Source organism: Zootoca vivipara, chromosome 2 (genome assembly GCF_965207765.1).
Source record: "Zootoca vivipara chromosome 2, rZooViv2.hap1.1, whole genome shotgun sequence".
Classification (NCBI taxonomy): domain Eukaryota; kingdom Metazoa; phylum Chordata; class Lepidosauria; order Squamata; family Lacertidae; genus Zootoca; species Zootoca vivipara.
In genome coordinates this window covers 118,251,411-118,266,218 of record NC_142584.1, presented here as the reverse complement: position 1 = coordinate 118,266,218, position 14,808 = coordinate 118,251,411, and the positions used below count along the sequence as shown (strand labels likewise).

Here is a 14,808-nt window from a genome sequence, read left to right as displayed (position 1 = left end):
TTTATGTTTAATTATTGGTTTTCGCCCTCTCCAGAAAAATCTACTGGTGTCTTTTTGCCATTATTTGAAACAGCTCACACTGCCTGACTGAAATAAAACCAACTTTTTTTGGCAATATGTTCATCTTAATTACTGAAATTCTACCTAATAATGACAAACTTACCCTTCCCCAAATTTATAAATTCCTTTTTATTTATTTCCATATTTTTTCATAATTATCTTTAAATGTATTAATATTCTTGACTGTCAACCATATTCCCAAATATTTAACTTTTTTATGCATTCATATCTCTTCTGCTGTATCTCCTTTTTATCTTGTTCAGAAACATTCTTCACTAAAAGCTTAGTCTTGTTTTTATTCAAGGTCATCCGCGAATGCTTTAAATTAATATGCTTTATTTCCTACTTTTATTCTTCTGATGGTTTCTTCTACTCTTATATTTCTCACCAGAACCTCTAATACCAAGATAAACAATAATGGTGACAAGGGGCATCCTTGCCTCTTTCAAAATTTTGCACTTCTCAGTCTTCTGAACCTTTCCCCGAAATTCATCTCTTCTAAAACCTTATGCATAAAGGACCAAGAAACATTATCAAATGCCTTTTCAGGGTCTATAACCATCAAGGCTGCTTGTTTTTCATTTCTTACCTCCACGTACTCTATAACATCAATTATGTTCCTTATATTATCTTTCATTTGACGACCTGGAAGAAATCCTGCTTGGTCATGATGTATTATATCTAACAATATCTAACAATATTCCTTTCATTCTATTGGCTAATACGTTTGCTAATAATTTATACTCATTTTTTAATAATGAAAGTAGCCTATAGTTTTTGATTAATGACAGATGAACTGGTCCTCGACCGTAATAATAATAATAATAATAATAATTAATGACAGATCGGTCTCTTGCTTTGGGAATCTTGGCTTTTCCATTGTATATCCCACCCTCCAATTCTTTTTTCATATGTTTTTTCTTTCTTGCTAAGACCTTGCTATGGACTTTTTAGGCCCCTGTCTTCAGGACAATAAAGTTGTGACCTCTTTGAACCCAAAATCTATATGCTAGTGTCTTATCAGGTGACTCAATACATAAGGAGTGATTTGGTCATGGGGCCTTGGCATGCAAATGTAAGGTTCGAAACTTAGGCAGGATGAACCAGCTGCACAACTTTAAGGTGGGGGACATGTGGCTTGCCAGTAATACAGGATCTAGGAGTCTTAGTGGACCACAAGCTTAACATGAGTCAACAGTATGATGCAGCAGTGGAGAAGCTAATATTATTCTAGGTTGCATCATCAGAGGTATAGCGCCCAAAACAAGGGAAACAATAGTATTATTCTATTCTGCCTTGGAACACTGTGTCTAGTTCTGGGTGCCACAATTTAAGAAGGATATTGAGAAGCTGGAACATGTGCAGTGGAGGGCAACCAAGATGATCAAGGGTCTGGAAGCCTTATGATAAATGGTTGAGAGAGTTGGCTATGTTTTAGCCTGGAGAAGAGGACAGTGAGAGGAGATATGATAGGCATATCTAAAGGGCTGTCCCATGGAAGATGGAGCGAGCTTGCTTTCGCCTGCCCTGGAGACTAGGACCTGAAGCAATGTGGGAATGGCACTAGATGACCCTCAGGATCCCTTCCAATTCTATGAGTCTATGTGTCTGTTGGGGGTGGGTGGAGTTTGGCCTAAACTTTGCTGAGAGACAACTAAGAGGCATGCTGGATCATACCTCAAACTTTGGAGTCACATCTGTGACTTTTTGCAAATATGTTTTTTATTCTCCAGCTCTGCATCTGCCCCTCAAGTCACCAAGAGACTCCAGAATATTGCAGAGATGACACTTCTTTGCTTTATAATTATCCAAATCATAGTGATTTGTTCTTGCCAAAGGTGTTTCTGCAACTTCCCAAAGCATCAGAAAGAATAGAAGCAAGTGGTTATTTGCTGCGCTGTGGTTTTTTTGGAAAGTGTCAGAGACAGATTGACTCAATATTTCCCTATAGGGGAAGTGGGGTATATTCCTGTCTGGGGTTTAGTGGCTCTGAAGCCATAGCTGAACAAGCAGGCATATTGGTGAAACCACACCAGCTTTGGTCTTGCAAGAGTTTTTCACTTCTTCTGCTTAACTGTCTCTGGAGGTGAAAGCAACCACAGTGGTAGAATGATAGTCCTGCTGCTGCTGCTGCTGCTGCTGCTAATCCCCCATGAAGTATGCGGGAAACTGAAGGCAACATGCTCCTTGAATCTGATCAAGGAAAAAAATGAAGCATTCAATTTCTACCGGCCTGGTGACTTCTTCCTTAATGGGATTATATCTCCAAGAAATATTTATAAACAGTGGCCATACAACTTTTCCCAGACCCCCTCACTGAAGCTTCTAGTGTAAGTAAATCTATGCAGATGAATGTCACCATCACTTCAAAGGTTTGTATATATCAGAGAAATGGCTATTATTTCAGGTCTGGGAGCCTGTGATCCTCTAGCAATTGCTGAATTATAGCTGCCAATCATTTGCCCTGCTGGCACACCTGCCCTATGTTCTTGTTCCCTGGCTCTTCCTGGCTCAAATGCTGCTCTAGCTAAGCTGTTGTGCTGCCTGCTGAAAATGGCAACAGAAGAATGCAAAGGACTCTTGCTGGAGATCAAAATAATGCATTGAATTAAGGCACCTGCTTGGGGATTAAAATGTCCCACCTGCATGAGGAGAGTGAGGGTGGCATGAAACATAGGGAATTTCTGAAAAGCCTGGATTTTATTTCTTTCATTTTATTTATCTGTAAGCTGTCCTGAGTCCCATTAGGGGTAAAGGTGGCGTATAAATATATAATACTATGAATAATAATAATAATAATAATAATAATAATAATAATAATAATTGCATACTGGATCTACAAACCATGATTTGAAGACAACGTTGGTTTTCATTAAATGGTAAATAGTGGTTTGACACCTTTTGATTTCTTTATTGCAGTTCAAAAACTTCCTACTACTGGTACATCTTATTCTTCTTGTTCACCGTCCAGGAGATCAACCAGGATCCCAGGATCCTACCCAACATCACTCTGGGCTACAATGTCTATGAGAACTATTTTGATAGAAGGACGACTTCCAATGCAATGTTGGACCTTGGCACAAACAACATCCCAAACTACAGCTGTGGAAAAAGGAATGGACTTCTGGCTGTTCTCGAAGGGGCTGATTCTGCCATCTCAAAAGAAATTTCGGACATGTCAGGCATCTACAAAATCCCACAGGTATGAAGTTGTGTGCATAGAAGGAAAGAGGACAACTTTTTACAGGTAGGTAGCCGTGTTGGTCTGACGTAGTCGAAACAAACAAACAAAAATTCTTCCAGTAGCACCTTAGAGACCAACTAAGTTTGTCATAGGTATGAGCTTTCGTGTGCATGCATAGTTAAAGCTATGGTTTTGCCAGTAGTGATGTATGGAAGTGAGAGCTGGACCATAAAGAAGGCTGATCGCCGAAGAATGGATGCTTTTGAATTATGGTGCTGGAGGGGACTCTTGAGAGTCCCGTGGACTGCAAGAAGATCAAACTTATCCATTCTTAAGGAAATCAGCCCTGAGTGCTCACTGGAAGGACAGATCGTGAAGCTGAGGCTCCAATACTTTGGCCACCTCATGAGAAGAGAAGATTCATTGGAAAAGATGTTGGGAATGATGGAGGGCACAAGGAGAAGGGGACGGCAGAGGACGAGATGGTTGGACAGTGTTCTCAAAGCTACAAACATGAGTCTGACCAAACTGCGGGAGGCAGTGCAAGACAGGAGTGCCTGGTGTGCTCTGGTCCATGGGGTCACGAAGAGAAGATTCATAATGAATTAAAGAGAGTGTTGAAAAAGACATTTGTTAAGAAACCAGAATCCTTTCTACTGGGTATAGTTGGAAAATGGTATAGTTGATGTATGAGAGAATTGAAATTGTAAAGAGTTTTAAATAATGAATTGGAAATTGCTAAAGATGAATGAGAAATGAACCGCAGATAGAGGGAACTCGAGGAAGTCCCCTCTAATAATGTTAAGGGGAAAGGATTATAGTCTCTGGATTTTTGTGTTGTTGTTTTGTTTTGTTAACAACAACAATCTTTATTACGGTCCATAGACCCATCAATTCGTTACCAAGCGATACACAGCTGGGACACCCCGCCCTCAAACCACTCAGACATCTTACTCAAATTCGGAATAGGAAACATTAGTTCTTGTGAATGTTTGTTTTGTTATTCTTATAATGTTTTCTTTTGTTATTTTTGTTTGTATTTGTTGTGTTAAAGTGCTGTGTTTTCTTTTCTGTAAAAAACTGTTAAAAACGAAACACGACTAAACGACTAAACAACAACAACAAACTTAGTTGGTCTCTAAGGTGCTATTGGAAGGATTTTTTTTTTTTTGTAGAGGACAACTTTGACAGCATAGAATTCCACTTACTCTTCATGAGGGTCCAGAAGGAGCATCACAAAGTGGGGAATCTTTAGCTATAGCATAATACGGAACTAGATCCAGGAACCTTTTTTTTTGCTTCTGCCAACCTGGCACCCTCCAGATATTTCAGACCAAAATTCCCATCAGCTCCTGCCAGCACAGTTGTTTAATCATTTCAGGTAAATAAACATCTCTTCCCTATTTTGATTGGCAATCACACACTTTTTCCTTCCTTTCCTCACAAGGTCAGTTGTGGCTTTACACGTCAGCTTCATAATAATAAAGCCCAGTTCCCTTTTGTCTACCGGATGATCCCCAAAGAAGACATTCAGTACCAGGGGATTGCCAAGTTGCTCCTGCATTTCAGATGGACCTGGGTCGGCCTCATTTTTCCAGACAATGACAATGGAGAAAGGTTTGTGAGTGGCCTGACATCTCTGACTATCAACAGTGGAATTTGCATTGCCTTAAAAAAACGAATACCAGAAAACAATCAGCTTGAAATGTTCAGCCTGAGTAAACCAGTTGCCATATGGAAACAAGTCAATGTATTTGTTTACTACGAAATCACTCGCTTGGGATGGAATCCAATCATGAAAATTCAAGAAAAGTTTGAGAAAGAAATTGGAGCAAAAGTCTGGATCTCGACAAGTTTTCAGGACATTAATGTGAATTTGTCTGCTCCTCCAAATTACTTCCACTACATCCATGGCTCTTTGTCCTTTATAATGAAGCCCCAAATAAGGAGAAAATATCAATACTATGGACCAGAATCCTCTCTTCTTGGGCAGTTTATCAATAAAGCATTCCGTTGCTCATATTCAAAGCACACGTTGGCTGTAAAAGGTCGGACAAGATGCAGAGAGAAGGAGAAACTGGAGACGCTGCCCCAAGAGGAGCTGGAGAGAGCCCTGTCTCAAGACAGCTACATCACTTACTTCAGTATCCAAGCTGTGGTTCAGGCCTTAAAGGCCACATATTCAGCCAGATCAAAATCCATGTTGATGGTGGGTGGAAGAGACAGGTTGGAACATCAAAGGCTGCAGCCATGGCAGGTATTCCCTTTCCCCTTTTGCAAACTGCAAACCATTGTCCCAACTCCAGAATGAAATTTACCCATCTCCATTTTGGAGGAAAATCTAATTAGTAAGGCCCATGGGGAAGGTAAACATTTCTGCCCTTTCTGGCAGGGGTGAAACTAGGCTTTATTTCACTTGGGTCAAAGACCCAGTTTGGCACACTTCCATGTGTATTTGCATACACACATGCACAGGTTAGGAGCCACATGGCAACCCCCTGGAAGCTTCAGCTGGGGCAAAAAACCCCCTGTCTATTCCCCCAGCCCATAGCTATGGCTCTAGAACAGGCATCCCCAAACTTCAGCCCTCCATATGTTTTGGACTACAATTCCCATCATCCCTGACCACTGGTCCTGTTAGCTAAGGATCATGGGAGTTGTAGGCCAAAACATCTGGAGGGCCGCAGTTTGGGGATGCCTGGTTTAGAGAATGCATTTACAACATTTCAAGGATAGGTGGTTTCCCATTCTGAGAATATAATGCTGGACCAGAGGGACCTCTGGTCTAATCCACAAGGACCCTTCTTCTGTGGGGGAGACGCTAGAGCAATTTTCTATTAAAACGAGGAGTGATTGTGTATTTTCTTTGCCTCTTACTCAGTTCTGTGGCTTATTCACCCATCCCTAACACTTCTTATTAGATCTTCGTTCATTTTATGGTTAGACACTTCCACATTCAAGGTGCAGCAAAAGCTGCTCTTCTGGATACGTCAAAGTGATTCAAGAAGGAAAACCGTTTTGCTGCTATGCTTGTGTTCAATGCCCCAATGGGACCATCTCCACTCAGGAGGGCCACAGTTTGGGGATGCCTGCTCTAGAAAATAGCACTTTTCTATTAAAAGCCTTATATAACACTGTGCCTCCCCCCCCAAAAAAAAATCCTCAAGGTGGTTTAACATTACAAAACAGCTGTGGATAGAATAAAACACAATGCAACAATGTAAAAATAGCATGAAAAGCAGAGAACCTTTCATCTTTCTGTAACATCTTTTTGGAACAAAATGACCTTCAACTGTTTCTAGAATGCACACATAGTTTTATTTAAATGATAAATTTAACTGCGTCCTCCCTTGTGGAGTTGTGCAAGTTCTACCAAGAGCTGCTGCTGTCTGAAGGGAAGGGAGAGATTTCATATCTTCAGGCTTCCACGTGATCTAGTGATCAATGTTCCATTTCACATGGAAGTATGCAAGTGTAAAAGTTTCCCTTCCTTTCACGTATTTGCACCAGGCAGAGGGATGCTTAATACAACCACAGATCCCTCTCATATGCTGCTCTTGGCTGTGAGTAGACCTGCGAGGGTCTTCTCTGTAGTGGCTCCCATACCATGGAATAACTTCTACAGAGATACAGAGGGTGTCGGGGTAATGGTGTCTCACCCGCTACTTCTAACAAAGCTATTCAGAAAGGCTTCCCATGCACTGAGGTGTAATACTGACTGTAGATCTACTATCCGAAGTCAATGCTAAATTGTGTTGGAATACATTTTATAGTGTTTTTATAGCATTTTTTAATATCTGTGGAAATCAAGCCTTTCTTGTATTGATCTTATTTTGTACAGCACTTTGTTATTCTATATCACGCGTCCGCAATGTATTGCGGCCGTGGGCAGGATCATTTCCACTGACGTTGGTCCGTGGGTCAGACAGGCACAGAAGCGATTTCCAGTGCTGCGCTGCCCATTTTCGGAGCACCGGAAATCACTTCCGGTGCATGCCCTGACATGTGCAGAAGCGATTTTTGGCATCTGGGCATGCCCAGACACTGTTTCATCAGGCACATGCAGAGATGCCATTTTTGGCACCACTTGGTGAGTCCCCGTGCCGTTTTAGCGCGGTGGGGCGCGGGGACTTGCCGAGTGGGTGGCTTGGTGACCGGGCAGCTCATGGGGTGGATAAATAACCTCTGTGGGCCACCTCCGGCCCATGGGTCGGAGGTTGCCGATGCCTGTTCTATATAAAAGGTAGTCTTTGAATGGTTAAATAAATAAAATGGAATGCCTATAAGGGCTTATCAGAACAGATGAGATGCACACTGGCCCCAATTCATAGGAGCTCAAAATGTGTAGGGCTGAGATACTCAATAGGGTTTCATACTTTTTTTGTACTGGGCCTTTCCTTGTCATTCCAGCTGCACTCTTTCCTAAGAGAGGTCCAGTTTCTGAATACTTCCATGGGGAGCCTGTATTTGGATGAGAATGGGGAGCTGCCAGCCAAGTATGATATTGAGAATTGGGTGATGTTTCCTAATAAGTCTCGTGTTAGAGTGAAAATTGGGAGTATAGAGAGAGAGACTTCTACTGAGATAAAGTTCACTATTAACTTGGAAGCCATAGTGTGGCCCAAATGGTTTAACAAGGTAGAGGAAACTTTATTGATGTGACATGTGGTAAGCTCAAATCATTTGCTGAATAATTCCAAAAGCACAAGACCCTCCAAGTGTCCCTATTTTCCAGGGACAGTCCTGGATTTACAGAAACTGTCCCAGTTCCTGATTTGATTTCAGAATGCCCCTCTTTTCCTTAGGACGGCCCTATTTTCATCAGAGAAATGTTGGATGGTATGGAGTTATGTGACTTGCCCAACCAAGGGGATAAGTAACTATACAACTTGTAGAAGACATGAAGGCAGCCCTGTATAGGGAAGTTTTTTTAATGTTTAATGCTTTTTTATATAAATAATATAAACTTTATTGAAAATAATCAAAAAACATAAAAACATAAAATCCACAAATCATAAATTACAAACCTTCAAATAATACATCTTGATATACTTCCTTGATTATTCCTCTCATGAACATAATTATGTTAACAATACAGATTATTAGAAACAGATCCAGGTTTTTAGTGTGGGACAATGCCTTTTCATATAATCTCCGAATTTCTCCCAGCTTTGATGAAATTTCTGTTTGGTACCGCCTCTGATTGAATTTGTTAATTTTGCCATATCCAAATAGCCAAATAATTTCACCTCCCATTCGCTAATTTCGGGTATTTCTTGTTTTTTCCAATATGGGGCAACCAAATTTCTTGCCGCTGCTGTTGCATAAAGTAATACTTTTTCATCATTTTTAATGCTTTATTATGTTTTTTATATATGTTTTGAATATAAATATTGGAACAAACAAGGAAGGACACCAAAGGGGTCTCCCAGCCATGCCTTTCTACTGCAAATTGCTTCCCTGAAAAAAAATGCCTAGGGTCAGTGAGAACTAAGGTCCTGTTGAGTCTTTTGCAAACTCTAATTCCAAACTTCATATAAATCCCGTAGACACAAATACTCCTAACACGTTTTCTTTAATGCTCCATCTTCTCTTTATGATTAGACTGTGCCTTGCTCCAGATGTACCAAAAGCTGTCAACCTGGATATGCCAAAGTGGTTCCAGAAGGGGAGCAGGTTTGCTGCTATGCTTGTGATGCGTGTGTGGAAGGGACAATATCCACTCAGGAAGGTGGGTGACTCCAAGGGAGAGGGCATTGCTTGGGAGAATGTCAACAGGGAAAACATTCACTTTCTATAAAGACTCTGAGGTTGTTGTTTTTTTAATGTTAACCCTTTTGGGGCTTCTATATCTTTAATCAGCTTCATTAATTCAAAGAGGTTGTTTGAAACAAATGATCTCAAGGAAGCAATCTGTGGGCTACAAGCTGATGATTATAGAGAGTTAATTACAGTGCCTTCAGAGGCCAAATATTTCTATAAAATAAAACCCGTTCACATGGAACAGGACCATATAAATTCAGATGGGCCCAACAATAAAAAAATATCTTGAATATCCACAATGAAAGTAAAGAGATGTGTCTTTACTATATGGCAAAAGCGGTACAGCGAAGACACTGTCTCTGTGGAGCCTCTCTGCATTTCCTCCATCACAATAAATGATTATTTTGAAGAAAAAAATGGGGGGAAACTTTGTGCAACACCTCCATTTCCTTGGAGGCAATGGATGATACAATGTTAAACAGTAAATTAGGTATTGAGCAAAGAAATTTTGTTCATTTCCTACTATAAATTCTTGCTGACATCAGCATCTTTAAAAAGATAGGTAAAAAAAAATATTGACGTATAATATAAAGAAGAACCCTGAATATTTTCTATTAGGAATGTTAGATGAAGGCATCAATAAAAAGGATGAAGAAATATTTCTTTACGCAGTAGCAGCTGCAAGAATAATGATTGCCACATACTGGAAAAAACAGGAAATACCAAAAATTAGCGAGTGGCAGGAGAAACTATTTAGCTACCTAGACCTAGGGAAGTTAACTAATTCGATCAGAGGGTGCAGTAAACAAAAATTTCAGCAGTGTTGGGAGAAGTTTGGAGATTATACGAAGAAACATTGCCCTACATTAAAAACCTGGATTTATTTCTAATATTCTGTACTGTTTGTAAATCAAGTGCATATGAGGAATTATTAGAGAAGTTTATTATGATAATGGAAGCAGTAATTAGTTTAGTTTAATTAACCTGAGATGAAGATAAGTGGAAGTCGTATGGAGGGAGAGGATAAATTTGTTTGTTTATTTGTTTTGCTTGTTCTGTTTGTAAGTTTTGGATGTTATGGTTATTTGTGTGATTTTTTATTTTATTGTATTGATCTGAACTTTTAAAAAGCTATTTTAATTTTTTTAAAAAAAGAAATACATAAAAAAGATATGTAACACAGCACAGAAGGCTATGGAGATAACTAAACGATACTAAGGCATCCTTTTTCTTCTCCTCAGATGCAGAACATTGCACCAAATGTCCAGAAGATCAACACTCAAATATGGACCGAGATCAATGTGTTCCCAAAGTTATTACATTGCTGGCCTATGAAGACTCTTTGGGGAGCCTGCTGGCTTCCATTGCTATCTCCTTGTCTTTAATCACAGGCTTCATTTTCGGAATCTTCATTAAATATAAAGAAACCCCAATAGTCAAAGCCAACAACAGGGACCTGTCATACATCCTCCTCATCTCCCTCCTGCTTTCTTTTTTGTCCTCCTTCCTGTTCATCGGCCGGCCAAGGAAAGTGACCTGCCTTATCCAACAAACAGCCTTCAGCATCATATTTTCCTTTGCTGTCTCTTCTGTGTTGGCCAAAACCATCACTGTGGTGCTGGCCTTCCTAGCCACAAAGCCAGGGAACAAGGTGAGGAGATGGCTGGGGAAGAGTCTGGCCAACTCCATTGTCATTTCCTGCTCCAGTGTCCAAGTTGTCATCTGCACCATCTGGCTGGGCATCTCTCCCCCATTCCCAGACTCTGACATGCACTCCCAGCTTGGAGAGATAATTTTGAAATGTAATGAAGGAACTGTTGCCATGTTTTATGCCTCCCTCAGCTACATGGGCTTCCTGGCTGCCACCTGCTTCACGGTGGCTTTCCTGGCCAGGAAGCCTCCGGGATCCTTCAATGCTGGTCTTCTGCAGTGTGTGGGTGTCCTTTGTGCCCACCTACCTGAGCACCAAGGGGAAGTACATGGTAGCCGTGCAGGTCTTCTCTATCTTAGCCTCTAGTGCTGGGCTTCTGGGCTGCATCTTCCTTCCCAAGTGCTACATTATTATACTAAGGCCCGATTTGAATACAAAGGGACAGCTGACGGCTAAAGCTAAAAATGGCATCTAATTCTTCACATATTCAGTTTTGACCCCTGTTTCCCACTACAGTTGTAATGAAAACCACACAGTTGTCGTGTGGAATATGTATACTTAAATATACATATTTCTTTACCTTTCATTAATCACAAATGATGAAAAAGAAGCTCTGGATCACATCCCTACACAGTTTTAGACCAGACTTTAAGGCAGGCATCCCCAAACTTCGGCCCTCCAGATGTTTTGGACTACAATTCCCATCTTTCCCGGCCACTGGTCCTTTTAGCTAGGGATCATGGGAGTTGTAGGCCAAAACATCTGGAGGGCCGCAGTTTGGGGATGCCTGCTTTAAGGGATATTGCTGTCTGTGATCACACTAGGGGATTCTTCTCCCATGGGTGGGGAGCACTGCCAGAGCAACTGCGTCCTTCTCAGACACCCTCCAGGTGGATGGTGGCTAAGGGGGATGCAGTGGGCATAGGCCGGCCCCACACTGCTTTTGTGGGCAGTTCTAACTGCAGGGCACCTGCACTACCAGATCCCTCCCAGGCGCCCTCCAGATTTACTCTGTTTGTGACCTGACCATAGAACAACTCGATTTCTTGACTCCAGAGTGGCAAAGAAGATCAAGTTGGTCAACGATCTTGCTGTTTGCCGCAATGTACCTGTTTATCAGTTACTCCAGGGATGAGTTTTAGTTCCATGCAAACACATTTGCTTTATTTATGGCACCTTGACATTTTGAAGAAAAGGCATGTTTCTCCGAAATTTATGTCATGTGGGCACAATGGTAATCCTAAGGAATAAATATTAAACTTTACATTTCAAAGGAAGCTTTTTAATGTTCCTTTTTCATAAGAGCGTTCCCTCTGCCCTTTTACAATGAGGTCCTAAACTTTCTTTAAAGCATAGCCGTTTGTATCGGTTATTCAGCATCCTCTTCCTCCACAATGTTCTCAACTGCAGTCTCCTAAGGGACCACAGAGTAAGGAAGGGTGAGAGATTGCTATTGTTTTGGGCAGATGATTGTTTTTGAATAAAGATCTGAGCTCTCACAGACATAAACTCTTGATCCTGACTGAATCTTCAGTATAATGTATATTTGCTCCCATCCCTATTTTTTGTGGGCCTTATATGCTCATGCCCTATATTTCTTGCCCTGAATGTGAGCTTCCCAGGGATTATTCACCACTGGGAATAGTCCCACATGGTGCTGGACTAGATGGGACTTTGGTTTGATCCAGCTGCCAGGATCTTCTTAGGTTCCTGTGACCAAAGTTCGGGACAAATCCCTCACCACCGCCACCCACCCGTATTGAGTCATGTCAGACTTTGGAGATGCATATTGCAAACATGTTTTTCTCCAGCTCTGCTTCTGCCATTTGAGTCTCAAGAAAGTTGTCGACGCAAAACCTGTAATTATCAAAACCACAGTGAGGTATTTTTCTAAAAGCTCGAGATATTTTTGGAGGTTGCCTAAGCACCAAGATCAACAACAGCATAAGGCTATTAATTCCACTGTGCCAGAAAAATGAAGTGGATGCAGAGAACAATTCCTGACCCTGAGACAGATTGAGTCAAGATTTAGCGCAGGTGAGAGGCTAAAACCATCACTGTGCTGCTGGCCTTCATGGCCACAAAGCCAGGGAACAAGGTGAGGAGATGCCTGGGGAAGAGATTGGCCAACTCCACTATCATTTCCTGCTCTAATCTCCAAGTTGTCATCTGCACCACATGGTTGGGAATTTCTCCCCCATTCCCAGATTCTGACATGCACTCCCAACCTAGACAGATAGTCCTGCAATGCAACCAAGGGTCTGTTGCCATGTTTTACACTGTCCTCGGCTACATGGGCTTCCTCTCTGCCATCTGCTTCATGGTGGCTTTCCTACCGGTAGCTAGAAAGTTTCCAGGGTCCTTCAATGAAGCCAAGCTGATCACCTTCAGCATGCTGGTCTTCTGCAGTGTTTGGGTCTCCTTTGTGCCCACCTACCTGAGTATCAAGAGGAAATATATGGTAGCCGTGCAGGTCTTCTCTATCTTAGCCTCCAGTGCTGGGCTTCTGTGCTGCATCTTCCTTCCCAAGTGCTACATTATTCTATACAGGCCTGATCTGAATACAAAGGCATATTTAACAATAAAACAAAAGTACAAATCTGATGCTGAAACAGTTTTTTTTAAAGTCTTCAAACAAGTTCAGGGTTTCTTAGAATTCTCTGGTATGTGAGATGGTTCCACAGGAGAAATTATATATTTGTCTATTGTCATTAACACTTCTGCACACAGTATAAGAGTTCCAGAGGAGTTGGGAAGCGGCCAACAAGAGCGAGGCTCACATTCTTCCCAGACAGTAGTTTTTCAATTCCTTGTTGCTGTGAGAATGACAGGAACACAGTGTGTGTAGAGTGTGCTAGAGAGAAACCAACTCTCCCAAGTGACACAGGCAATAATCTACTCTAAAAGTGTAACCTGCCTTTAAGATATTTTTTTTAAAAAAAAGCTTTTCATGATACAGACAACCCTCTCCCCAAAGTCCAGCTATGTCAGGGCTTGGGTGAGGTGTAGGTCAGCAATTAATAATTTATAATCGTTATTTAATAATGAAATTGACCTATAGTTTTGCAATTAAAACAACAGAGAAGTCAGTAAAGTTAACTCTTTATTCCAAGTGAAACAGAAGCAGTCTGGCCTAGTGGTCCCAGCAACCCTTCTCTGCTGTAAGGTAGTTGTAAGGACTGAAGGCCCCCACCATCCCAATGCCCACTAATGCTACTCCTCTCCAGGGTCTGTCCCAAGCAGTTTGAAACTGTGCCCTTTGTTCAGCCTACTTCATTCCTCTGCATGTTGTTGGAGACCAAGCGAAAGGAGAGCTGGGTTCAGCCAGTGGGAGTGTTGTATCCTAACAAGAGAACTCGGGATTCAAAACTGTGAAGCTGCTGCAAAGGTGAAGAAAACTTCCAGAAACGTGGAATTGGTTTGAAAGTTAAAAAAAAAATACTTTATTGCAAGCATGCAAGAAAGTGACTCAGCATAGGTTTCCCAAAATGCTGGCTCAGAACATAGATCGTCAATTCATTTTATACCTTGGACCATACATTGCCACACAGTACAACCAATTAAATTCTGTTCTGCCATAAGAGAACAAAGAGAAGCCAATCATTTCGGACAAGGCCCAGTTCCGATTCACCAAATATGAGCAAACCCAACCTCATTCTAGGAATTGACAACCCCATTCTAGGAAAGCTCACCTTTGACAAAAATTGTACATCTCCAGTTACCTCACAAGGATGGCATACGCATTTTCCTTATAAAGGCATGTCCGGGCAAAAATTGGGGTTAAGATGACCTAGTGGTTTGCAAAGGAAGTAACTTTCACCCAGTTTGCATGATGCTGGAAACCTCTAGCCCAGTATCCTTGAGCAGCCTTCCTCCAAACCAAACCCCTCCCTTTCTGTAGGACTCAGGCCAGCGTCTAGTCCCATTACAGAGGGAAGAGCTAGGTTTCCAAGACAGGTACATTCCAACATCCTTATTTCCATTACAAATACATTCAATATCATTGATATCTAAGAAAACAATACAGAAAGGAAAAAATGATTATTAGATATATATTCTCTTGCTTAGAATCCACACATGACCTTCTGCCTGATTTCACAAGAATGCCTTTCCTATCAAGAGTTCCAGGCTGCTTGCCAGTTCCTTTAGG

The 14,808-nt window shown here is 41.4% G+C and overlaps 1 protein-coding gene across 1 annotated transcript; it reads left to right on the top strand.

The window, feature by feature from the left end:
- Positions 1–2,169: 2,169 nt before the first annotated feature.
- LOC148687188 (vomeronasal type-2 receptor 26-like) lies at positions 2,170–14,326 on the top strand. Its single transcript, XM_088662540.1, has 8 exons — positions 2,170–2,390; positions 2,980–3,262; positions 4,692–5,501; positions 7,655–7,882; positions 8,849–8,975; positions 10,249–10,926; positions 13,031–13,321; positions 14,241–14,326. Exons 1-8 carry the CDS (start codon positions 2,170–2,172, stop codon positions 14,324–14,326), a joined length of 2,724 nt encoding a protein of 907 aa, XP_088518666.1.
- The last annotated feature ends 482 nt before the right edge of the window (positions 14,327–14,808 follow it).